Source organism: Polypterus senegalus, chromosome 16 (assembly GCF_016835505.1).
Source record: "Polypterus senegalus isolate Bchr_013 chromosome 16, ASM1683550v1, whole genome shotgun sequence".
Taxonomy (NCBI): domain Eukaryota; kingdom Metazoa; phylum Chordata; class Cladistia; order Polypteriformes; family Polypteridae; genus Polypterus; species Polypterus senegalus.
Genome location: NC_053169.1, coordinates 42,368,343 through 42,396,240, shown reverse-complemented (window position 1 = coordinate 42,396,240; position 27,898 = coordinate 42,368,343). Strand labels below are relative to the sequence as shown.

The 27,898-nt window shown below is 36.5% G+C and overlaps 1 protein-coding gene across 1 annotated transcript in view; it reads right to left on the bottom strand.

The window, feature by feature from the left end:
* ppp1r21 (protein phosphatase 1, regulatory subunit 21) overlaps positions 1-26,731 on the bottom strand; it is an 83,938-nt gene extending 57,207 nt beyond the window's left edge. Inside the window, exons 1-5 of the mRNA XM_039738170.1 lie at positions 26,429-26,731; positions 12,003-12,071; positions 8,364-8,510; positions 6,120-6,224; positions 2,234-2,398 (exon numbers count right to left, since the gene is read on the bottom strand). Coding sequence (XP_039594104.1) covers positions 2,234-2,398; positions 6,120-6,224; positions 8,364-8,510; positions 12,003-12,071; positions 26,429-26,482 — 540 coding nt within the window. The 5' untranslated portion in view covers positions 26,483-26,731. The remainder of the gene's footprint in view (positions 1-2,233; positions 2,399-6,119; positions 6,225-8,363; positions 8,511-12,002; positions 12,072-26,428) is intronic.
* Between the last annotated feature and the right edge of the window lie 1,167 nt (positions 26,732-27,898).

The following is a 27,898-nucleotide window of genomic DNA, read 5'->3' as shown; positions in this document are numbered from 1 at the left end:
CTTCAAGTCTTTCATTTAATAAATACTCAGGCATTTAACACATGAGTTGAGGCTAACCCAGACATCATAATCAAAATTCTTGCTTTCTGATTTGAATGGGCAAATAGTTAAGGGTTATTTTTTTAACAACTCATTTGTGCCATCTTCATGAATGATTAGTTATTAATAGGATACCTGCAACAGCATAACCTTGTAACTGCCTGATATGAGTGTGCGATATGCATCAACTACGATAATATCTAAATTGTTGTTTTAATGATGTGCAAGCTGAAGTTATCGAGTATGTCACTCACTTTGTACAAAACAATTAAAAACACACCTTCTTAGTCCACGTACTCACTGTCTCATGTAACCTTACAGGATAGACCACTGCTCGTGTGTACATGGTCAGCACACAAGTGAAGCTAGCATAGCTGCCTAAGACTGAGTGAGCAAATAGCATCAGAGGATAAACAGTCTCACAGTCTACATCGTTAAGATCTAATGGCAAGACGTGGATGATCCTTACTTCGCTTGGAGGTGGTTTGGTTTTTAAAACAATGATGTTGCTTAAAAGATGGTAATCTGCAAACCATGTCAGAAATCATTTAACATTAAAGACAAGTTGACATCTAACTTGTTTCACCATCTGCAAAGTGAAACTGATGTAGTACAGAACCCTGTGGTGCCAGGCAAAAAAAAAAAAAAACAAATCTGTTCGAAAAAATTACATAAGTCTTTCACACAGACTATCTTTATTTCCATAAGAAGCATTTGCCTCAGATTTATTTTATTTCGCAAGCCGTCTTGGTTGTAGTGTCCTTGATTCCAAAGCACATTTTTTTTATTTCATTATTTAAAACACTTGTACAGATCCCTGCCTCCTCGTCCACAGTTATACACAAGGGAGGGAGCAATCAAGAAAAAAAAGTCTTAGTAGCTATAATTAAAAAAAACAAACAAAAAAAAAAACACAGGAGTTCAGAAAAGATGACTGTCTGCATACTGCCATTGAAGACGAGATCAAGAGCACCTTGATAATACATGAGGAGGAAAGTGATGTAAATCCACTTGAGTGGTGAAAAACACAAGAAGTACATTTCTTCAAATTGGGGAAACTTGCAAAAAAAATACTTGTACATCCCAGCCTCAAGCAGCCCTTCTGAAAGGGCTTTCAGCACCGAAGGAAATGTTGTAACATGTAACCTTGCTGCTCTGAAGCCAGATGCTGTGGACCTACTGGTGCTTCTGTCACACAACTTGAAGTTTCCTCAGTAGAATTTTACAACTGTTTTCGTTTATCTGATACCTTTGTGCCATATTTGACAAGATTTGAGGTTAGTAATTTATTTTAAAATGTTATAGGTTTGGGTTTTTTTGGTATCACTGTGCAGTATATGACACAACCTGTTCACAAATGCTGTAGTTTTTTTTCTGTGCAGTGTTTGACAGAATAGTAAAGTATGTTAGATTTTTATTCTTACTGAATAATTCAACTTACAGCAGAGCAGTTTATGTTTATTCACACTGTAATGTTCATGCCGTGTATTTCAATTATGATTAGCATTTTATTCCCTTTGGATTCACATTTATTTACATGAAGGCTAAGTAAAATGCTCTCAATGTAACAGTTTTGTTGGTCTGAGCGCAATTTTTTTATGTAAATTCTTTAAAATGGACAATCATTTTGAAATGGTTTACTCAGACTTGCACTATTTGATCTCAGTAATACACTGACTGGTAATTTTAATGTTTTTGTGTTATTTTGCTTCAGTTTTAAGTAAAAAAAATAAAACCTGGTTTTCCTTATCTGTTGTTTCTATTAATCTTGTTAGTAAGCTACAATTAATATCCTATTAACAAGATCAAGCTAGATCAATAAGACTTTTGCAAACATGTTTTTAAAGGATGCAAAATATCATCTAATTATCATTAGCAAAGTCACAGAAAATATCAAGATATTATTTTTGCCAATATCGCACACCCCTACTGTCTGATGAGATTTCACCTTGAAAAATGTGCTAGTTATAAGAAACCTGTACATCACTTTAGCTCTACTTAATACACTGCACTAAGGTCACTTATGAAGAATATAATGTAGGTAACCAAAAATTATAAACAAGTCTCATTATCCAGCTAGGAGTTACAAATAGAATTGGAAAAGACTGATTAATTTGAAACTACAATGGTGCAAAATAGAAAGATATGCTTAAAAAACTGCCACGTTAAAATTTTACACTTGAAACTTTGTTACCTCAAGCCTAGCTTTATCGTTTTGGAGCCTTTCTATAGTTTCCATGTACTTCTGGGTCAGTCCATCCACAATGGCTTGATGCTGGGCAGTTTCCTTCTCTAGTACATCTAGCCTTTCTCTCAGTTGATTCTCCAGCAGCCTGTGCCTTTCATCAGCCTCAGCATACTACAAAATAGAACATAAAAAATATTTAAAAAATTAAAACACCTTACCCAAAAAAAACCCCAAAAAACTGGAGTTATGGTATTTTCATAGTAGTGGTATCCCCTTTTAAGTTCTATTATACTCTATATAGAAAGAGAATGAAAATGCAATGTAAACATTATATTGGTTTTTGATTAAAACATAAACAAAACTAACTAATACAATTAAAACATACAAAACAAATGTGGCTTGACCAAGATTGATTTCTACAGTGCAAAATTAATTTTAAGTGAAGTTCGCACATTTTCCCCATGTTTATGTAGGTTTTATCCCACAGTGCAAAGATGTGTTGGTTAGATTAACCGTCAACTCTACATTAGCCTCAGTTTCAGTAAGCCCCTGTGATAGACTGGCACATTGTCCAGGGCTTGTCCCTGCCTTGTGCCGATTGTTATTGTGAAAGGCTACAGCAAACATACACAATGCTGAATTTGACTGAGGAGGTTTGAGAATATCTAGTTAGTTAAAGCTAATTGTATTTTTGATATGTTAAAAGGAACAACCTTCACAGTACGCTAGAAAAATTTCTGACCAGCAACAAATTTTGTTTTCAAGTTTAAAGCATGTGACTGGCATTTAGAGCAAGCTAATGTAAATATTGTAAACATCAATAAGAGAGCCCGACTACAAAAAAATACATGGAATAACAGGAAGGAAATCTTCTAAAATAAGAATTTACACAATATTTATTGATCAATGAATCCATAAATTGCAGACTCTCACATGTGTTTACAAGAAAATTAAGGGAATAGTATGGCAAGCCAAATTAACATTTAGAGATATCTCAAAATGAATTTTGGATATCTTAAAATGTAATTTACTTTTAAGATATCTGAAACTCGCTTTGAGATATCTTAAAATATTCCTTTACATTTTAAGATATCTGCAATACATTTTGAGATATTCTAAAATGTATTTCAAGATATCTCAAATACAGTTTCAGATATCTCAAAATAATTGTGTCTGCATTTCAAGATATCTCAAATGAATTTTCAGATATCTTAAATTGACCTTTCATGCATTTTAAGATATCTTAAATGCATTTCAAGATATCTCAAAATCATTTCCTGTAAAATTGCCTATTATTTCAATGGGGCTACTTGTTTATTATAAGATATCTGGAAATGTATTTGAGATATCTTAAATTGTATTGTAGATATCTGAAAATGCTATTGAGATATCTTGAAATAATTGAGTGTCCTTTTAAAGATATCTTAAAATGCATTTTAGATATCTTGAAATACAATTTGAGATATCTTGAAATACATTGTTAGATATCTGAAATGGAGCAGAGACCCATTTTAAGATATCATGAAATTAATTTTAGATATCTAAAATGTATTTCAGATATCTGAAAAAATGAATTTCAAGATATCTTGAATGCTTTTTAAGATATCTAAATTATATTTCGAGATATCTCAAAATAACTTCCTTCTCATTTTAAGATATCCCAAATTCATTTTGAGGATATCTGAAATGCATTTTCAGATATCTTAAAATGACTTCCTGCACATTTCAAGATATCTCAAATACATTTCAAGATATCTTAAAATAACTCCTGTGTATTTCAAGATATCTCAAATTCATTTTGAGATATCTCAAAATAGACAGGAAGTCCCATTGAAAGAATAGGAAATGTTACAGGAAGTGATTTTGAGATATCTCAAAATGTATTTGAGATATCTTGAAATGCACAGGAAGTTATTTTAAGATATCTCAAATATATTTGCGATATCTCAAAATGCACAGGAACGTATTTCAAGATATCTCGAATTGCATTAAAGATATCTTAAAATGCATTTCAGATATTTCAAAATGTACAGCATATCATTTCAAGATATCTTGAAATCTATTTAAGATATCATAAAATGCTTTTTAGATATCTTAAAATAGATGCATTTTATGATATCTGTAAGTCAATTTGAGATATCTAAAATGCATTTCCAGATATCTTAAAATCCATTTTGAGATATCTCTAAATGTTAATTGACTTGCCATAGAATAGCATTTAACAGGACACATCTAAAGTGGATGCTCATTGACCAATGAAAAAATAAAAGACAAGATTTTTAAAAAGCAATTTTGAAGTATAGGATATCTTAATAAAATCAAAATCAATCTTTATTTATATGACACTCTTCACTGAGAACATCATCACAAAGCCTTTTAACAGTTAATAGAAAAATTAAGATGACAAAAAATATACTGATTTAAAAAAAAACAAAAAACTGGAAGTAACACAATACAGAACACTGCAAGTAAAGGGAAAAGAAAAAGACTTCAGTCAGAAACAACAACTTAATACTCTTCAGAAATTAACAGATTATCATCCCTTTGTGGTAGGGAAACCCTGTACAGAGTCTATTGGCCACTGACATAAAAGTGTTATTTTTCCAGTTTTCTGGAGCCAACAGATCACTGCACAGAAGACTGCAACCATTACAACTCCTAACCTTCAGGTATGGTCTCAGTGTTGCTACTCCACTCTAGCCCGTTGCCCATTTGCACTCCTGGGTACTTTTAAGCAAACACCATCTCTACAAGCTCTCCAGCAAAAGTAAAAGAAGGTAGAAGGGCCCAATGAGGGACACCATCATCTCCTCTGTTCTTGCCAATGATTAGCTGCAGATAGTTCCATACAGGGTGACACGGTGGTGCAGTGGGTAGTGCTGCTACCTCACAGTTAGGAGACCTGGGTTTGCTTCCCAGGTCCTCCCTGCGTGGAGTTTGCATGGGTTTCCTCCGGTTTCCTCCCACTGTCCAAAGACATTCAGGCTAGGTGCATTGGCGATTCTAAATTGTCCCTAGTGTGTGTATGCGCACTGCCTGGGGTTTGTTTCCTACCTTGCGCCCTGTGTTGGCTGGGATTGGCTCCAGCAGACCCCCGTGACCCTGTAGTTAGGGTGTAGTGGATGAATGGATGGATAGTTCCATATAGAACAATTAATACTCATTTAAACCTATAAGACTTTATTTCTTTTATAGCACATGTACTAAACAGTATATTTTCTGATACTTATTAGAAACATGACGATTCTCTGGGAAAAGCTGAATGAGTGTGGCTGGAGATTTTAATGTTTCAGTGGACCTCTTTTTTTTTTTTTTTTTTTTTTTGAAGTGTGCTTGTGTCTGCAACATGCTTTGTTCACCTTTGTATAAATATGTAAAGTACAAGTTTTCATGTAAATTATCACAATTTCACGGTTTAGAATTAACTGGTTTTCCCATCAAGAAAAATAAACATCCTATCCACTTTATGTATGATGTCTATTAGAAGTGCAGACTACTTCTGTAGCTTTCAATCATATATTCCAAATTCAAATACAAGATCAATGGTGGACAGAGCCCATCTAGGCAGCACTGCAAAGAAAGTAGTAACCAAACGTATTAACAGTGTATCAGTGCATTGTAGGAAAAACACACTGACACACAGAGGAAATTTTATAACCTTAAATGTTACAGTAAACCCCATCATGTCATCAAAAGAGAGAAAAGTAAGGATGACAGTTGAAGACAGGGAAGCTTACAGTTGAGAAAATGGTGAATAGTTTCCTTTCTCCCTCTTTATTTGTGCTTGTGCATGACTACTCCCTGTTCTGTGCTGACACACATGTGAGGATAAAATAAAACACCAAAAAATTATGCTAGATTCTAAAGAATGTTTAGGTAAAATCTGGGTCACCTGTATGTGAAGTCGCTCGTTCTCCTCAATCTTCTTCTGCAAGTCTTCATTAATTACACTTTGGTGTTGATGATTATGCTGTGATGGGGAGTCACCAATCTTATGCTGCAAGAATTTAAAAGGTAATGAAAAATATAGAAATACGATTAAAAAATAAACACTTCAATTCTGAGCATTTTGTTGTAGAGTACAATGTTTATGAATCCTTTCAAAAACTTTAAACATCCTCATTTAGGGACCATGTAACTAAATAAGGAAATAAAACTGACACTTTTATGCTTTAAATCAGAATCACAATTATATTAGGACAGGCTACAGATTTTATAACACCTGTGTGTTTTACTGAGGCTCGGGTAACAGCTAGAATATTTTGGTATAAGTTTACATTCTCGCTGCAACAAGCTATAATACTATCTCAGAGTTTTCAGAATTACATTCTAGTCATCTAGATAGTATTGCACAGTATTCTTATAAAATTACATTTGACTTTAAGGTATATCTCACACTTTACAATTAGCAATAGACACAAAATATATTCCTATGTGTTACAGAAATAAGAATGGTTACAAACCTCACAGAAAAAAAAACCCTGTAGGTTTATCGAATGATAACACTAGAACTAAAATAACAATAAAATCATATAACTAATAATAATGCTGTTCAGGATACACAAACTAAATACACACTAGCCGGCCACTTTATTAGATAAACCTGTTCAATTGCTTGTTAACACAAATACCTAATCAGCCAATCACATGGCAGCAACTTAATGCATTTAGGCATGTAGATATTGTCAAAACAACATGCCGAGGCTCAAACCAATCATCAGAATGGGGAACAAAGGTGATGTAAGTAACTTTGAACATGGCATGGTTGTTGGTGCCAGACGGGCTAGTCTAAATATTTCAGAAACTGCTGATCTACTGGTATTCTCACACGCAACAATCTCCAGGGTTTATAGACAATGGTCTGAAAAGGAGAAAATATCCAGTGAGTGGCAGTTTTCTAGGCGAAAATGGCTTATTGGTATGAGGTGTCAGAGGAATATAGCCAGACTGGTTTGAAATTATTGAACAGCAACAGTAACTCAAATATAAACTCGTTACAACTAAGGTATGCAGAAAAGCATCTCTGAACACACAACACATCAAAGCTTGAAGGAGATTGGCTACAGAAGCAGAAGTCCACACCATGTGCCACTTCTTTCAGCTAGGAAAAGACAACTGATGATACAATTAGCACAGGCTAACCAAAATTGGAAAAATACGAGATTGGAAAAACATTGCCTGGTATGACGAGTCTCGATTTCTTCAGCGACATTCGGATGGTGGGGTCAGAATTTGGTATCAACAACATGAAAGTGTGGATCCATCCTGCTTTGTATCAATGGTTCAGGCTTGTGGTGGTGGTGTAATAGGGTGGGGAATATTGTCTTGGTACACCTTGGGCCCTTTAGTAACAACTGAGCATTGTTTAAATGCCCCAGCCTACCTGACTATTGTTGCTGACCATGTCCATTCCTTTATGACTGCAGTGTACACATCTTCTGATGGCTACTTCCAGCAGGATAACTTACCACGTCACAAACCTCAAATAATCTCAAACTGGTTTCTTGAACAAGACAAAAAGTTCACTGTACTGTACTCAAATGGCTTCCACAGTCACAAGATCTCAATCCAATAGGGCACATTTGGGATGTGGTGGAACGGGAAATTCACATCATGGATGTGTAGCTGACAAATTATCTTCCCTCAGGGATTAATAAAAATAACAAATCAAAGTCAAAAAAAATTATATGGAACAGGCAGAGACCACAGGCAGGGGGGGAAAAAAAAAAAAAGATTTCTTGAATGCCGGTAAATCATCTTGCCATCTTAGCTGCATAGTCTCTTTTTTGTTTTTATTTCTCTGATTTTTATTTTGTACTTATTTACATTTTTTCTATTCTTTTGTCTTTTTCACTTCATTTCTTGGTAAAGGGGATTTAAATTGCATTTCTATAAAATGCATTTAAATATAAAATTGTACGTAACTTATTAACTTAAAATATGTACAGACTACACCTATTTTATATCAAAACACACTTACCAATACCCAATCTTTAATTGGCAACACAATTAATATAATACAATCTTCACATTTAACTGTGTTATGGGATCTTCGTCCACAACCAAGAAATTTAACAAGGCATTTTTCACCTATGGTCAAAAATGGTTCCACTGACAACACTGTATGCATCACTACCTTATTTTTCTTTCCTTTGGTATCACAGACTGACAGTTCTTCCTGAAGGAGCTCTACTCTCTTGGCTAGTTGCTGGTTTCTGAAAGTTAGGCTATCCATCTCCTGTTCCACTTTTCTCAATGACTGGTCCTTCATCTTTAACTGGTCCTAATAAAGAAAAAATAAAAATAAAAGAACTTTTATACGTCCCATTTTGTGTATTCCTGCATCCTCCTTCCATAAGCTATTTCTCTTTCAATATCACATCTTGACACATTCATTAAAGACAGTACATTAGGATAATTTTTCTGTAATTTGTATATCCTCAAATTGCTTTTTTCTACCATGCAGAAAAATCCAATCCTTATTCATGAGTATACCTTGAAAATATTTTTCAGAGCACATAAGTTATGAATAAAAAAAAAAAAATACAATGCTTTCCTGGCACTGGAGTAAAGTAAACAATGAGAACATTAATGAATATTGAATGCAATCAAAACGGATTTGAGGTGAATCTTTTCTTACATATTAAATATACAGTGCAAATATTTAGATTCTGCTTAGTTTTTACAGAGTTACTGTCCATGTACATTATGTAAGTCCTTTTCCATATTTATTTTTATCCTAAAAAACAAAAAGGAGATGAATGACAGCTGTGGATTGTGATTTTTTTGCATTGTGACATTTGAAGCATTTCACTCCAAAATTTGAAACACTCTTCTTTAGTTCACGAGCACCAATTATGTGTCTTCAATTCATTTACTTATGGTAAACAGTGGTTTGTGTGGGATCTTACATCCACAAATCCCTTGTAAAAAAGCATTTTCAAAATTAAATTTTTACTTCTGATTAAAAAATAAAATCACCATATACATAAGTATAAGTACTCCCCTAATTAAGGTACCTTACCTTTATATTGTACAAAAGTTAAGCCTTAAATATCGTATTACTTTTCATTTCAACAAATCAAACTTAATACTAATAAGTAACAAGTCTAGTGTTGAAAAATCAGCATATACAGTGTATATATATATTGTGAGACATATATACTGCTCAAAAGAATTAAAGGAACACTTTTTAATCAGAGTATAGCATAAAGTCAATGAAACTTATGGGATATTAATCTGGTCAGTTAAGTAGCAGAGGGGGTTGTTAATCAGTTTCAGCTGCTGTGGTGTTAATGAAATTAACAACAGATGCACTAGAGGGCAACAATGAGATGACCCCAAAACAGGAATGGTTTAACAGGTGGAGGCCACTGACATTTTTCCCTCCTCATCTTTTCTGACTGTTTCTTCACTAGTTTTGCATTTGGCTACAGTCAGTGTCACTACTGGTAGCATGAGGCGATACCTGGACCCTACAGAGGTTGCACAGGTAGTCCAACTTCTCCAGGATGGCACATCAATACATGTCATTGCCAGAAGGTTTGCTGTGTCTCCCTGCACAGTCTCAAGGGCATGGAGGAGATTCTAGGAGACAAGCAGTTACTCTAGGAGAGCTGGAGAGGGCCATAGAAGGTCCATAACCCATCAGCAGGACCAGTATCTGCTCCTTTGGGCAAGGAGGAACAGGATGAGCACTGCCAGAGCCCTACAAAATGACCTCCAGCAGGCCACTGGTGTGAATGTCTCTGACCAAACAACCAGAAAGACTTCATGAGGGTGACCCAAGGGCCCCATGTCCTCTAATGGGCCCTGAGCTCACTGCCCAGCAGCATGCAGCTCGATTGGCATTCGCCATAGAATACCAGAATTGGCAGATGCACCACTGGTGCCCTGTGCTTTACAGATGAGAGCAGGTTCACCCTGAGCACGTGACAGAAGTGAAAGGGTCTGGAGAAGCCATGGAGAACATTATGCTGCCTGTAACATCATTCAGCATGAGCAGTTTGGTGGTGGGTTAATGATTGTCTGGGAGGCATATCCATGGAGGGTCACACAGACTGCTACAGGCTTGACAAAGGCACCTTGGCTGCCATTAGGTATCAGGATGAAATCCTTGGACCCATTGTCAGACCCTATGCTGGTACAGTGGCTCCTGGTGCACGACAATTCCTGGCCTCATGTGGTGAGAGTATGCAGGCAGTTCCTGGAGGATGAAGGAATTGATACCATTGACTGGCCACCACACTTTCCTGACCTAAATCCAATAGAACACCTCTGGGACATTATGTTTTGGTCCATCCAATGCCACCAGGTTGCACCTCAGACTGTCCAGGAGCTCAGTGATGCCCTGGTCCAGATCTGGGAGGAGATCCCCACAACACCATCTGTCATCTCATTAGAAGCATGCACCGATGTTGTCAGGCATGTATACAAGAACACAGGGGCCATACAAAGTGCTGCGTACAATTTTGAGTTGCTGCAATTAAATTTTGGCAAAATGGACTAGCCTGCCACATAATTTTTTAACTCTGATTTTTGGGGCGTCTTTGAATTCAGGGCTCTGTAGGTTGATCATTTTCATTTCCATCAAGCGATGTGGCATCCTTTAGTTCCTAACACATTACCCAGTCTATATCAGTATAGATATCCAGGAGGATTTCTTTTTCCCATTGAGATCTGATGTGTTTTCAAAGTGTTCCTTTAATTTTTTGAGCAGTTTTATATATATATATATATATATATATATATATATATATATATACATATATATATATATATATATATATATATATATATATACACATATATACATATATATATATATATATACACATATATATATATATATACACATATATATATATATATATATATATACATATATACACATATATATATATATATATATATATATATATACATATATATATATATATACATATATATATATATATATATATATATATACATACATATATATATACATATATATATATATATACATATATATATATATATATATATATATATATATATATACATACATATATATATACATATATATATATATATATATATATATATATATATATATATATATATATATATATATATAGTGAGAGATATACACATACACACACACACATATTGATATCTATAGATATATCTATATTCATATCTATCCATCCATTACATACATATACATGAAATAAAGGGAATGTGTTAAAAAAGCTTCAGTTGCCTCACACTTTTATGCAATCTTTTTGTTCAACCCACTGAATTAAAGCTGAAAGTTTGCACTTCAACTGCATCTGAGTTGTTTCATTTAAAATTCATTGTGGTAATGTACAGAACCAAAATTAGAAAAAAGTTGTCTCTGTCCAAATACTTATGGACCTAACTGTATACACTCCTTTCATCAAAGCCTTCTGAAGACAAAAATATACATTACACTATTAATAGCAATTTATTGTACAAACATTAGTCTATATTTATCTTATAATCATATTCTCATCTTCTAAGATTTGTATTATTTATTTTAATTTTCATTTATACTACAGAGCATTCTGAAAAAAGTGGCAAGATATGAATTGATCCATAGTTCAAGACATGTTGAGAAACATCAGACTTCAAGAGTATCCTTTAGAGGAAAACACTGAGGTGTATCATCAAAAATGTTTAATGACCTTCACGTTCACTACAAGGGTGACTTAGGATTTACTACAAAAATCATACAGGGAGAAATAAAGTTCTATCTATCTATTGACATTACCTTTAACGTAGTTGAGCTTGCTTGTTCATCCACTACTGCCTTCTTAAGGACCTGATTCTGAGCACGTAGCTGAAAGGTAAAAAAAAATCATACATAATTCCATTCACATTTTAAAAGCTTCATTAAGAGTAACTATAAAATATGGGGCATATACAGTACCTACTATTTCTACTATTTCAAGTGGATATAAAATGTATACGTGCAAAATCATCTTGAGGACATAAACTATAATTTCCATTATGGAAGGCCCCATACTAAACCTGTTTCTATTCCTATCTCAAGGACATGTGAAGGATTCTTGCAGACAACTTATGCACCAGGGTGTTTAGGCTTGGAGTGAAGGGCTCATAACTAGAATAAGCAGCATGGTCTTGAAGAGTTCGGAGAGTCATTAAGGCAAACAGATTATTTAGCAGATTACTTCAGTCATTTACTGCTTACATTTTTAAACACTAAATATACAGCAAATATGATAAAAACAAAGTAGAAATTTTAACATTCAGTAGAAAAAAAATATGTTTATAACTGGCAGTGATTTTATTATTTGCCCTGCTACAAACTTTTCTAGATCTTCTTCCCCTTCATTTATATGCAGTATTTTATGACATAACTAAACACTGCAAAAAGAGATTTAAAAAAAAACCCCACAAAAATGCACAATATAAAATACAGCCCAAAGATAGTGCTGTTGTTAATTATTTGTTCTGTGTATCATTTGTCTGTATTCATTAATAATAATGTCAACATTAGGAAGCAAGAGTAAACAAAATCATGCCCGGGGGCAAAAACTAGGATGTGCCCTAAGGACCTTGCTTACAGTAAATAAAAGAATTCTTTGCAGAAAATGGTATAAATGAAACTTGACTTAGCACGGAGAATGCAATGTCAGTATAGACCTCTATATACTGTAAACTTGTAGGAAACCTAATAACAAGTGAGCTATCATTTTAGCACTTTGTGAGAAAATAATGTCAGAGAAAATGAAATACACAACCTCCAGTCTGCTACTGATGCTGAATGTGATCTAGTATAACTGAGAATTAATAAAGGTTACTGTACTATACTAGCATACATAACTGGATGGGTTTTTTGTGTCCCCATCATTTTACTTTAAATTGTGTGCATACACCTTCACGTGCCGGTTTTCAAACAAGGATCACAGCAACATTCTGAAATAACAGATACGCTCATATATTATAAGCAAAAATCCATAACATATCTAGGTATAATTTCCAGTTTCATTTGAGGTATTGAACAATTTTATGAATTGCTCTGGGACACATCGTACGTCTGTGGCAGAAAACGAATCAACCTTTTGGGATTATTATTCTAAACCTTAGATTCATTGCATTTGTGATATAAATTCAGTGTTATATCTAGGTTTTACATTTTGGTCAAATATTTCTATCCCGTTATCAAAAGCCATTTTTCTATGTTCTATTAAACCTTAGGTCAACATTCAAAGAGCACAGGATAATGAAACAGCTCGTGTCTACCTCTGAATGTGATAGAAATCCACCTTAAAATGATTACCAGGACTTTTTAGGGGAAAATGCATTATGCAAATTCCACACTGTTTACTAAGTCACGTACATAAAGCAATACACTTTATGTAATAGTGAGTTCAAGTTAATCAGTAGTACATTCTGAAATAGATATCTTTTTGCAGCATATTTGAGAGTTTAGGATTCATAAGATTATATTAAAAGTTAAGCACCGACTTTTATTAAATTGCATACATCCAAAAATCACCAGAGGTACATCAGTGTCTATATACTGTATAAAAACGGGAAACTGTACCACCATAAGCATTAATTTAGCATTGGTAGTTTTGCTGTGTAACTGTATAAAACTGAGGGGTGTACATAAGTAAGAAATGTTTAAACACTTAAACTCTTGCAGTTTACCAGTTAAATATTCACTAAAGGAAGTAAAATTCAACACTCCTGTTACAAAGCCATTATTAAGGATAAGCAGTAAGTGCTAATAGATGGTTCAAGTATAAATACATCAATTTACAGGGACAATTTTAAAAGCTTGAGGAGAATAAGAGACCAGGAACCATCCAAAATATTTCACTAATAATGCAGAAATATCATATAAATAATATATTTATATATATTTTTTTTTTAAGTGTTAAAAGATTTTCCAAGTATTTGTTCAAGGGGGAGGGTGCAAATGAAGGCAGAAAGAGCAAACTCCACTACACCTTCTTAGGCTAAAGTCAAAGTCTGGAGTTACAATGAAGCCACACTATGTAACAATACAGAAAACCACACAAGTTGTGTTAAATATTTACACTGACTGACTGACTATTGATAATAGTGCTAAAATAAACCTGTTTCTTTTATTAATATTTAAGCATATGCCAAACTTTAGAGACAGTTAAATACTTAAATGTAGTTTCTTCAAATTACAAAATTTTTAGCCCTTTTTGTTAATCATTTCTGTTGTAGTCACTTTGTCTTTAATATATACTACTTCAGTAAGCAGCACATTTACAGGAATATTTGATTTATCAACAAGAACCCATCTTAGTTTGAATGATCCACAAATGGAAGAACACAGCAGTAGCAAAAATACAGTGGAAGACATTAATGCAGAAGAATCCAGAGAGCAACTTTGGGCCCACCATCTTCCCTCCTTCTTGACTACAGTAATTTTTCCATTGCCACAAATGTTTACATTTAGACTTTCACTCTACAAGCTGCAACTGTATGTGTTTGAGAATGTGTGGCTTTTCAGTTTGAACCTAAACATGGCTTTACTTAGAACGAGCCTAAGGCAATGACAACAAACAGCAATTGTGCAAATGTAATCTTAACTTCATGCATCTATTTACTGTATTTTCAAAAACGCACTGATTCTAAAACAGACTAACTGGGAAGCTGGGGGTCTATGCAAGCAAGCATTGGGTGGAAGGCAGGAACAAACCTTGCACAGGGCTTCAGTACATTGCAGGAGAGAACAGCAGCAACCTGCGCCATTGTGCTGCCCTCACCTGAATTTAAATATACCACATTTATCCTTAAGACTTTTCAAATTAGTCTGGCATCTTATTTTAAAATTGGTGCACACTATTTGTAACTGTTTCCTGATTTCACCAGAGATCTTGGTTATATCTTCAGTGATAGAGAAGGTCAAACGGGTTTCAGTCAAAGAAAAATGTGCCACTGCTTCATGAGATACTTAACAGGTTTTGGCCTTTCAGCTTTCCTGACCATATATGGATGTGTTTATTTCCCTTAGTAAAGTGTGGACAATAGTTATGATTAAGGAACTGAAATTTTAACCAGGTCACCCAAGTATTCTTCTGCCTCACGTAAGATTTGACCAGTCCAGTCACCAGTAATACAGTGTATTACTGTACACAGACTTCTCAATTTACAGAAAGCTATACAAGAGATGTGAAATAAAATACATGAATTGGAATCTCATGGAAAATGCTATGAAGCTGACCAAGAAACAAGTGAGGTGGCAATAGTCTGCCTAATGTGCTGTCCAAGTAAACAGCTTTGCAATGAAATAAAATCTCATGCTAATGAAACTCATTTTTGATTTACTGAATATACAGTAGTTAAGAATTTATGAAAAAATAAAATAACAGGCAATTAAACGTGAAAGAATCCAAGGCAGTACAAACAAAGCCACAGGTTCACCATAATGTAGTTACTATTTTGTCTGCTACATCCGACAACTTGTTCTAAATCTGTAATATATTCTTGAGACATGTAAAGTAGGAACATTGTGATGGATAGTAAGTACATTTATAACTAAACCTTATTTTCTTACACTCAGACAATTTTCTAACAGAAGCATTAAAAAATCCCTCAATACCTAATGATCTGAATATGGGGCAATGGTCACAAAAATGATATTTAAAAAATATGTTTCAAAGAATCACTTAAATTCAATTTAAATAAAACATGTAAGATTTTATTTATTATGCATTTTGCCCTTGTAACAAATCCAGTGGACTTAAACATCATAAAAGGACAAGACAATCGGAATTTCCTATTACTGGCGCATGCCTTTGACGATACAGAAGGAAAACCAAATCAGACAAGGAGAAAATGTGCATACAACACACTAACAAAAAAAAACCAAACAGATCCAAGAGGCTGCAGCACTGAAACTTTTATCCATGTTAACCTACAAGATTAGTATGCATCACAACTGTTTAATGGCATATTTTTCACAGTTGAAGCACAGATATATTAAGTCAGTTACTTCAAGTGAGAAAGAGGAAGGAAATGAACTGGCAGCCTGGCAAATTGAAATCCATTTCCTCAGAAATTGCACCAAACCACTCTGTCCATCTGTCTGGGTAATGGACTGATGTACTGGCAGGTTATAGTGCCTTTAATAAAAATTCAAATGTGTTGTACTGAAAATTAACCTCACACCCACATCTCCTGCAAGAGTCAACTCCTAAAAAACAAGGCTAGAGGTGGAAACTTCACATAGGCTGGGACTGAGAGCTGACAAAATGTTATAGTATGTATTAACAAGTTTAGCAGAATCTCTCTGAAAAAGATGCAGGCAATTTTCATAAATTTTAGTTTGCTAAAAATTGAGGTGCACATTATACACAAGACATAATTTTAAAGCAATAGTTTCTCACAGAAATCCACATTGCTGCGTGTTGTGGTGCTGGTATTGGTACCAATGATAGTGGAGAGCTGCGAGCAGCTGCCAGGCTGCACACAAAGCACAAAAAGCAACAGTTTCATACATGAATCAACATAAAAACTCTGTTGCTGGTTCTTTGGCCACTGTTGTTGCATGTTCACCATCACTAGGCACAGCGGCTACAAAGAGACGGCAGAGGGTACAGTGCGACACAATCTGGTTTGTACCTCTTGTGATTGTAAGTGACAGTCTTCAAGGCGAATGCTGCCATAAGTGCATCAGCTACACAAACGTGTTCAGCACCATGAACAACAAGTCAGAGTTCGACTGAAAATAATAAAATATATGCAAAACGTCACCCACCGAGTATACTGCTTTGTGCAATCGCTTCACTCTCTGATCACATGTAGAAGCCATTTTTGTAGTTGCACACACAAGCAGGGATTAGACATCACAAGTCAATGAATCTAACATTGCTCCAAACAAAGAGACTCTACCTTTACCACAACGGTTAGTTTTTTTGACATTTACAGCTGATTATTGCCTACACCCATCCTGTCGACAAAAATTGACATTCATCTTAAGAGTTAATAAAATCTTGAAAAGTTAATGTTGCACATTAAATATGAATTTCTTTTTTTATCTTATAAATTTTGGGCTAAATCAGCATGCACATTATACACAAGTGCGCATTTTCTGCAAGATTTTATGGTATTGGTTTAGAAGCTGGGCAGCACGGTGGTGCAGTGGTAGTGCTGCTGCCTCGCAGCAAGGAGACCTAGGTTCGCTTCCCGGGTCCTCCCTGCATGGAGTTTGCATGTTCTTCCCATGTCTGCTTGGGTTTCCTCTGGTTTCCCCCCACAGTCCAAAGACATGCAAGTTAGGTGCATTGGCGATCCTAAATTGTCCCTAGTGTGTGCATGTGCCCTGCGGTGGGCTGGTGACCTTTCCGGGGTTTGTTTCCTGCCTTGCACCCTGTGTTGGCTGGGATTGGGCCCAGCACACCCCGATGATCCTGTAGTTAGAATATAGCGGCTTGGATAATGGATGGGTTTAGAAGCCAAACTATAGTCAACTGAAAAAAAGTAAATATACCTTAAGGAATGCTTTTACTTTTTAAACAAATGTGGATATATCAAGATTTGATATTCACTTAAACAGCATCAATAGATAAAGGAGATATAATAAGCATCATGACACATTTACATTTTGTACTCCATTAAATAATTTAAATAAACATAAAAGCAAATTTCACATATGGAAAAAGCAAATCCACCATTACCTTTATTGCAACCTCAAATATATAAAATTAGAATCCAGTGAAAATCATTAGAACATCACTCAAGAGGATCTTAAAGGAACGTGTCTTATTTACATCTCAGATGTTTAGTTTGGTTTGTTCTTTTGTTGTGGAAGTGTGTAGCATCACCAGGTCTAGATCAAAGAGGTCTCCAAGGCCTTCAAAAAGAAAGTTATAGATGCCTAATTGTCTGGAAACTGATTTAAAAAGACCTCCAAACAACTGGAAATCAACCATTCCACTAGCCATAAGATAATCTACTAGTAGAGAAGATTTCGAGCAATTGCCAGCTTATCCAGACCAGGTTGCCTAGCAAGTTCAACACCAGAGCTGAATACAAGATGCTGTGAGAAGTCTCTGAGAATACCAGCATTTGATCATAGGATCTACAGGTGCTCTTTCAACTACTGATGTCCAAGTTCATGAGTCTACCACTTGAATGAAGCTACACAAATTAGATCTAAATGGAAGGCGTTACATGAGGAAACCTTTGCTTACCAGAAAGAACAATACTAAAGTTTACCCATGAACATCTAAGCAAAAATCAGGACTTCTGGAACAAAGTGCTCTGGACAGACGAGGGAAAGATGTTATTTAGCCACAGTACCAGAAGAAATGTTTGATAAAAATCAAAGACAGCACTTGACCGGGAGAACCTGAAACCCGCGGTAAATGGTAGTAGAAATATTATGGTTTGTGGCTATATACATGTCATGTATGAAAAATCTATAACTTTGGACCTTCTAAATGCAACTTCCTATACTAACACCCAAATGTACTTTACCATATTAAAATGGGCATGTTATATTCAGTTTCTGCACATTTCTGTTGGCTCAGCTGGTTTCAAAGTTACAATGCCTTATGAAAGTAATAAGACCCTTAAAAGGTTTTTAATGCTACTGAATTAAATAGTTTGAATAAACCTCTTTTATAGTATGGAAGTTTATTGTTAAACCCAAATGCCGAAGATGTGCATATTAAATATAAAATGATATCCTGAACAATTCAAAAACTGAAATACATTGCATGATTTAATATTAACCCCCCAGATATTAAATGTTTGGCTAAGTCATCAATTAACACACTAGCACCACGTTTTGAGAAGAGAAGTGTCACTTGGTCAGGAGTGATGTTTGCCCATTCATAATCGCACATTTCTTCCTGCTCATTCAGTTTCAGGTAGTGCATCTTAGGTGATGGGTGTCTGCAGGCCCGTGCCATCGCACTTAGTGTTTTGCCCAAACAGCTCGATCTTGCTTTCAGCTAAGCACATAACATTTTCCCCATACAACTGCCTCACTCAAGTTTCCTAGAAAACAGCAGATGGATCTGTAGATAATTATTTCTGAGTAAGGTTTTTTTTTCTTGAAAACCCGCCGTGCAGAGTTCTTGATATCTGGGATTCATAATAAATTGGCTAGCATGTTGGAATAAACCATAAAAAAAAAGAAAAACACAATAAGTCACAATGCTAAGATTATTCCTGATATAACAAATGGAGATTGTGTGACACAGAAGCAAGGCTGTCCACCAAATGCCACACACCTACTGTGTAAAATATCAGTCATGGTGTCATGAATGCCAGCAACAACAAAACAGTTGTATGCATGCAACACTAGTTTTGCTTAAATGGACTAAAAATAAAATATTAATGAATTTTAATACTTTTTAATACCAGGGCTGTGGACTCAGAGTCGAGGTGTCTGAATCAGAGACAAATTTGGGTACCTGGAGTCGACTTCGGAGTCTGCAAAAATATACCAACTCCGACTCCTAACAAATGAAAAAAAAATACAGCAAGTTCAAATGTCCTATTTCACAAACAGTAGTCGTAATTGAGTGCTTTTCTGATCTATACTAATAAAATGCAAAGCCCTCACTGACTCGCTCATCACTAATACTCCAACTTCCTGTGTAGGTAGAAGGCTGGAATTTGGCAGGCTCATTCCTTACAGCTTACTTACAAAAGTTAAGCAGGTTTCATTTCGAAACTCTACACGTAACGGTCATAAATGAATCCTACTTACGTACATATATACATCCATAGCCTGCAGCTCGGTTGCCGTGTGAGGCGGCGTTGTGCCCCCCATCCCCACGGTTTCCCCGTTGTTTTATTGTTCGTTTATTATGATTATAGTTATTGTGTAGGGATTTTAGACTTACTTTACATTGTTCAGGTACCCATTTCCTTTACCATTCCAACTGTACCCCCATTAACATGTCTATCGAAGTGATCACCATCGATCAAAGAACTGTCACTTACCAAGTGGTTTCCATGCCCGGAGATGGCACCTACCTTTTCCATTCTCTGTGTTACATATTGCACGGCCATATCAGGCTCACTCTTGATATCCAAAGGAACATTGTGTCTTATGTATTGAATGACTGGGACAGGTTCAAGATGTGGACTGATGACAGTACAGGAGATAATTATACTACACAGGAGCACTAGAAGAGTGAAATGTTTAAGCCCTTCACCTATGCTTCTGCATGCGAGTTGATGGCTGCCACTGAATTGTTCGGTTGTCGCTTTTAAGTGTACCGAAATGGCCAAATATTTTACACCTTTGGAGAACCGCCAATGCCTCTTAAACATCTTAGATTAACGGGTGACGATTTGAGTAGCGGACACTTTGATGTTTATGAATGTTTAAACTCTCAAAAGCTGGATGTGATTTTATCGATGAAACCGGTTGTATGCTTACAACGCTTGACAGATGCCGAATGTCACTTCAACACAAGCCCAGTGCATAGTTGCGTTACTATTAGTGTGAAGTTCAGCTTGAGTTATTATACAACCTGACATTCATATATTGTAATCTGGGTTATGGTACATTACAAAAAGTGTTTTCATTTTATTTCAGCTATAATTTGTTTAACACGTTAATATGAGTGTAAATAAGTGTAATGATGTAGGTGGAGGTATGTGCTATGGCCTGATGTGTGTTCAGGGGTTCCTGTCTTTTGTTTAAACTGGCCAATATGGTCAAGAGTCAGCTTCCTAGCCAGTAGTTCTGTGGTTAAATGATATGCATGTTGCCTTCCTTCAATCAACATGGAAAATACATTAGCATATTAAATACAGAGTCGGAGTCAGAAGTACTAGAAACTAAGGAGTCAGAGTCAAAGGATTTATCTACTGACTCCACAGCCCTGTTCAATACACTTAAAGATATTTGGAAAATGTTTTAAGAAAAAAAATGTAATATTTACTTTATTTCATGAGTCTGTGCTTCATCAGTTCATACATGAACATGGTGGTAATTTCTGCCTAAACTAAATTTAAAAAAAAACAAAACAGAAAGTTATAAATATGGAGATCATGGAGCTGATAGAGTAAAACAACATTCTAGTTATCAGAGTTTGAGCGTGAATGCACCCCTACCTGAAATTATTGACTGAACCCCTACCAAAGATTACTGACTGATGTATCTTTAGCTCCACTCTCAGTCATAAGCTCAGTTGGTTTTCATGGTGATTGTTGGCTCCTCACAGTCTCCAGACACAAAACTTCTTCTCTTTTGGGTGCCACGTTTTGACACACATCCCTGTACATGCACTGCGATGTGTTGCTACTGCCAGTTCATGATCGTTGAATCAATAGTGCTCAGAAGGAGACCCAAATACTTCAATATATTTTAATGATTTTTACCCAGTTTCCATATCAATGTTACTTTATTTCTGGTGTCTGTAAACCTTTCCTTTAGATTCTCTTTATAACGAATAACTGATAGACAGTGTGAGCACTGGCGGCATCTCACACCCCTAAACCTTAGACACAACTACAGAAATAACCATTCAAGTTCAAAAGACTCAACAAGCAAAATCATCCTCACCTCCATACTCCAACTCAACTCTGCCCGAGGTAGAGCATTTCTTTTTCAACCTGAAACCAGGAATACTTCAGGAGCAACAATATGGCCTCCTTGAGGCACTTCCTGGAAAGGGGGAACCTCATTAGGACAGGGAACTGCTGCCTCAGGAGCTCCCTTCTGCTGATCCCAAAGACGCCAGCAGGACTGTTCATGAGAATTACAAATGCCACGATACCTTGTGTGTGTCCAAATGGGACCTTGTCCATATGAAGACTGCCTTCAAACGAAATGGTAAAATGCTTGGTCCCAAATTGCAAACTCTCATGGCCTTTCCCCTACCTTGGCCTCCCAACTGGTAGGGAGGGAACATCAACCATTCCAGTGCAGATGCACATCCCTAATGGCCCCATGTCTGGAAAATGGAACATTATGTATCTTTGTTATGAGGACCTTTCATCATTTCTGACTGTACATTAGAATTGTCAACTGGCTGGGATGCTAATCCATCCATAATAAGAGACGACAGAATAGTAATTATTCATGCAAAGAGCATATTTCAGTTTTTGACTTTAAGAATTCTGTTGACATGTAAGGCCTTTTAAAATCATTCCTCTTGAGAACAAAAGAATAGACTGCAACAAGAAAAGTTAATATCATATGCATCCAGCATCATTTAACCTTTAACTGGATACTTCAATAAGGCACTTTGTTTCAAAAGCAAGCAGTTGAATGTCACATCCAAATATCAAAATCTTATTTTACAAAGTATTTTTTGTAATTTGTAAAGCACATTTGTTTAAGTAGTAAAGTTTTTTTTCATTACTTAATTGTTTCTGGAATTGTCCAGGTGCTCCATATCTAGGGCTGCTTCATATTTTCTTCAAAATGCTGCAGGAGTCAGCACTGGCTTCCTGTGAATCTGAACTGGATTAAGTGAGATTGAGAATGTTATTCTAATTCTGCCTCAAGTTACAACTGAGACTACAGTTTAATTTCACATGCAGCACTTTCAATTAAGACATAGGAGGTCTGCCATGCCATGAAATTAATGACACTTGTTGAAAGGATTTAATAAGATGGAATATGAGAGGCTGGGCATCAGACTAAAAGAAACAAGAGTTCAGGGTGTAGCGTGTAGATGGTTGAAAAATTAGGTAAAACACAAGAAGGAGAGTGATGGTGTAAGGTAACCTATCAGAACTGGCTGAGGTTAAGAGTAGTGTTCCATACGGGTCAGTGCTTGTACCGCTGCTATTTTTAATATACATGTATATACACACCGCCCAAAAAAATTAAGGGAAAACTGAAATCACACATTAGATCTCAATAAACAAAATATTCAAGAAGAAAATCTTCACTGAGTAATACTTTGTAATTTGTTGAGAACAAAATGATGTAACAGCAGTTAATGATAACCAAAATCACTTACCCAATGAGGGCTGGATTCAACATCACACTGAAAAATCAAAAGTCAAAGCTGAAATCACAGGCTGATCCAACTTGTGTGAATTTCAACACAGCAACTCATAATTTGACTCAGTAGTGTGTATGGCCCTGTATGCACTCCCGAGAACGTCTGGGCATGCTCCTGATGAAATGGCAAATGGTGTCCTAGGGGATCTCCTGTGACGCTACTTGGTAGCCTCAGATGCACCAATACATAACATCCCAGAGGTTCCCAATTGGATTCAGATTTGGGGAATGTGTGGGCCATTCAGTGGCGCTAATGCCTTCGTCATCCAGGAACTGCCTTATATATTCAGGCCACATAAGGTTCGGCATTGTCATGTACCAGCACAAGGTCTGACAATGGCTCTGACGATTTAATTCTGCTACACAACAGTAGTCTGGGTACCACTGCCTAGCAAATGGAGGTCTCGGAGACTCACCAAGGTTATGGCTCTCCAGACCATTACTGACCCACCGCCAAACCAGTCATGCTGGATAGCAAACAAACGAAATGGAGGGTTATGGACCAGCCTAATCAAAGCTCTGATTTGAATCCCATTGAAATGTTATGGGGTTCGGGTTTGACATGGGCAGTACATGCAAGAAAACCCAAAAACATCTTGTAAATAAAGGAATTTGAGCTTAAGGAGTGGTCAAAAATGTCATGTCATTGTCAGAAACTTGTGGGGAGTTATGCAAAATGCCTAAAAGTACTCATTTCTGCTAAGGTGGGCAATACCACCTACTAGGAGAACGGTGTACTTGCTTTTTCTCCACTAGACCAGTATAACTATTGGTATTTCTGTTGAATAAATATTGGAAAAGTTACATTTTCCTTTTTGTTATTCACATATATCACCTTTACCTGAAGCACTGCTTGCATTTAAATCTACTGTTTGCCTTTTCAAATATTTTGAAAAATGTAATTTCCATGGAGTGTACTAACTTTTTCATATGACTGTAGATAGAAACACAGACTGAGGTAATCACATCATAAAAAAATTGAATCTGAAATCTTACATTGCTGCTGAGCTGTAAACTGCTCTACTGTACATCTGTGCACACAGTAGTGACATGACCACCTAAAAAGTGGGGTACCACAGAGGTCTGTCCTCAGACCACAACCTTTTCTGATTTACATTAAGGACATTGATTCTGGTATGGTTAGTGAACTTGTCAAATTTACAGATGACACTAAAACTGCAGTGATGGCAGACATTTTAGGCAGCAAAAGGAATTCAAAAAGACCTGGACGGGATTCAGAACTGCATAAACCCCTGGTATACACAGTTTAAAGTAGAAATGTGCTTCATGTGGGCAAAGGAAACCTCAATTAAAAATACAAGATGGGAGACACTGTCCAACAGGAAGTAACCTCTGAAAAGGACTTAGGGATTGTCATGTATCTGGGATCTTCTAAGGTGCTGGTGCGAACCTTATCCTCTTTTATTCCCTCTGCAGTGCCAAGAAGATGTCCTGTGTGGGCAACTGACTCCATTCCTAGTGGTCCCACCACTACAAGGAGGCGTCACTTATTAAGAGAATACACGACAGGATGGAGCTCCTTCATGCCGTGACTTTAACAGGCTTTGTTAGGCAAGAAAGGCTCCTGGACCAAGGCCCCTGATTTTTTGCATGTTTTTGCACCATCAAGCATACTTTTTGTTTGCTCTTGCATCTCAATTAAAACAGGGACAACCAGGTTACTGACCTAACGTTGCACCTCATGGACCTGCAGTTCATTGAATCAACCACAGGGCTAAAGTTGACACATTTTCATTAAGTAAGCAATGTACAGAAGCAATTAAAAAGGCAAATACAATGGTAGGCTATATCATAAGAACTGTTTACTATAAGTCAAGAGACGTTATGCTTAGACTACATAATGCACTAGTGAGACCGCATTTGGAGTATGGTGTGCAGTTTCTTTCACCACAGAACAAGAAAGACACAGCAAAACTTTAAGCTACGCAGAGGGGGGCCACCAAGTGCATCCTAGGACTTAATGACATGTCCTACAGTGACAGACTCTCAGAATTAAACCTGTTCAGTGTCGAGCAGAGGAGACTGCCTGGGGACCTAATGCAAGCATTTACAATACTCAAAGGCATTGATAAAGTAGATTCAGCAGAATTCCTTCAGCTTAGTGTTGAATCACACACTTGAGAACACCAGTGGACATTAAAGGGAAGAGTATTTAGGACTAAAACCAGGAAGCACGTCTTTAAGCAAAGAGTTGTGCGACTCTGGGACAAACTACCGAGACATGGAGTTGAAGAAGAAACCCTGACAAACCTTTAAGAAGAATCTAGATGAGATATTGGGACAGCTTAGCTATTAGCTAAACAAACGGGCTTGATGGACTGAATGGACTCTTCTCCTGTGTCAGATTTCTTACGTCCTTAAAAAAAATGTGTTCAAGCTCCCAGCACATCTCAGACAGGATTACTATGATAGGCACTATAATAACGACATACGCATGTCAACCAAATAATTCCAAAGCACATGTTGCATACTGCAGTAATTCTGATCTTGAAAAAAATGCTTGGAATTGATAAGATGCAGAGAATGAATCTTCATACCCAAGACCTAGCAAGGAATGAGAAATCAAAAGAGCATCCAAAACACTGACATTAATAGTGTAGCATCAGGAATACTGCCACATCAAATCTCATTTAACTAAGAATCTGTGATTTAAACACATTTTAGTTGGTTTTTTTCCCCGAATAAAGGCACTCATAGGCACAATTCTGGATGAAAGAAAAAATCCTTGGAGAAATACAACGAATTAACAGCATTCTTTGGTAAAGTTTACAAATCAGAAAGCTTTGCATTCAATCAAAGCCTCCAATAAACTCCATCATTCTAGAGCTGAAAACCCGAAACCTCCACTAGGTGCATAATGACTGACGTTCCAAGTAAATAAAAAAAAAACACCATTAACACCAACAACCAATTATTTAAAGCAGATTTGAAACGTGTACGCCATAAATGTAGAAAGCCATAAAAGCGAACGGAGGAAGAGAGAGAGGGAAGTAAAAAAGGAGAGGTAAGAAAAGAAGACAGCATGCCGTGGGTCCAGACTGTGTCAGACGGGTAGTGCCCACACAGTACACAAACACGAGTCAAAAAACACGCAGAACAGTCGTGGCGATAAAGCACCTATGAAGATACATTTGACTGCAGAGAAGCGACGAAGACAAGGGAGAAGCAAAAAGCGGCATTCCCACCTTGGAGTACTCCTGGGCCAGCTTCTGGTACTTGGCTTGCAGATCGGCTGCCATCCCGGCTGTTCAGGAGAGCGGACTTACGGCTAAAAAGCGAGGGGCGAGCAGCTGTCAGCTGATTGAAGCACGCAGTAGCATGCTGTTTCGGAAAGAACATCTGCAGGGAATTTAAAAAATAAAAAAGCACAATAGGATTGGGTAAAAGAGTGGTTTCTCGTAAAATTCTGCAATCCCAGTCACTTCACCGCTGCACAGGTCTAGCTTCAAGCAGTCTCAGTAACGAATCAGCTGAGCAAACGTACCGCGTTTCCTGTTTTGTTGGGTCAGAGGGCAAAACGACACCGCACTTGAGCGATACTGCTGCCATCTGACGACAGGAGGGCGGTAGTGCAGCTCTTGGGGCGCATTCGCTCAACTCGGTACATTGAGACCCATTGCTATCTCAGAAGCAGAGTCCTGGTTTTGTAATGTTGCTCCATATATAAAGGTATATCTCGATTTTCAGTTTCATCTGCATATTTAAAAATGCATTTCATTTTCTAACAAAAAATTGTCTTTAAAAAGTTTTAGAGTAATTGCTATGTTGCAGTGTGGAAAAAATACTTAGCCACTTTTAACATAAGTTTGATTCTTCTGTCTAGGAAAAACTCTCACGTCCACGACCAGATTTCTGTATGGACTAACCCAAGCTGCAGGGGACACTGAATTTAACCAACTTGTTTGAAAGAAAAAAAAAAGTTTTCTTTTCCAAAGAAATATTCCTGTCTCTAGGCTGGCTGATTGTGGCCTCTTTAACCTCATCTCGGTTATTCCTGAGATAACCCATCAGCTGCTAGTCAGACACACACCGCCTTCCCCGAGTTTACTCATCTTCAACAAACAGTAATGGCTGTAGACACAACATTTACGGGGACAGGTAGACTATGAGCAGTCAGAACGTGAAGCATGTGAACTAGAAAGCGATTTGTCGCATTACAGACAAGTTATATCATAAAAACTGTTGACTGTAAGTCAAGAGTCGTTATGCTTAGACTACATAATGCACTACTGAGATCGCATTTGGAGTATGGTGTGCAGTTTCTGTCACCACAGTACAAGAAAGACATAGCAGAACTTTAAGCTGTGTAGAGGAGAGCAACCAAGTGCATCCCAGGATTTAAGGACATGTCCTACTGTGACAGACTCTCAGAATTAAACCTGTTCAGTCTCAAGCAGAGGAGACTGCCTGGGGTCCTAATTTAGGTACTTAAAATCCTGAGAGACATTGATAAAATAGATCCAGCAGAATTCTTTCAGCTTAGTGATGAATCACATACTTAAGAACACCAGTGGAAATTAAGGAGAAGAACATTCAGGACTAAAATCAGGAAGCATGACTTCATGCAAAGAGTTGTGGAACTCTGGAACAAACTACAGAGACATAAAATTGAAGCAGAAACCTTGACAACCTTTAAGAAGAATCTAAATGAGATA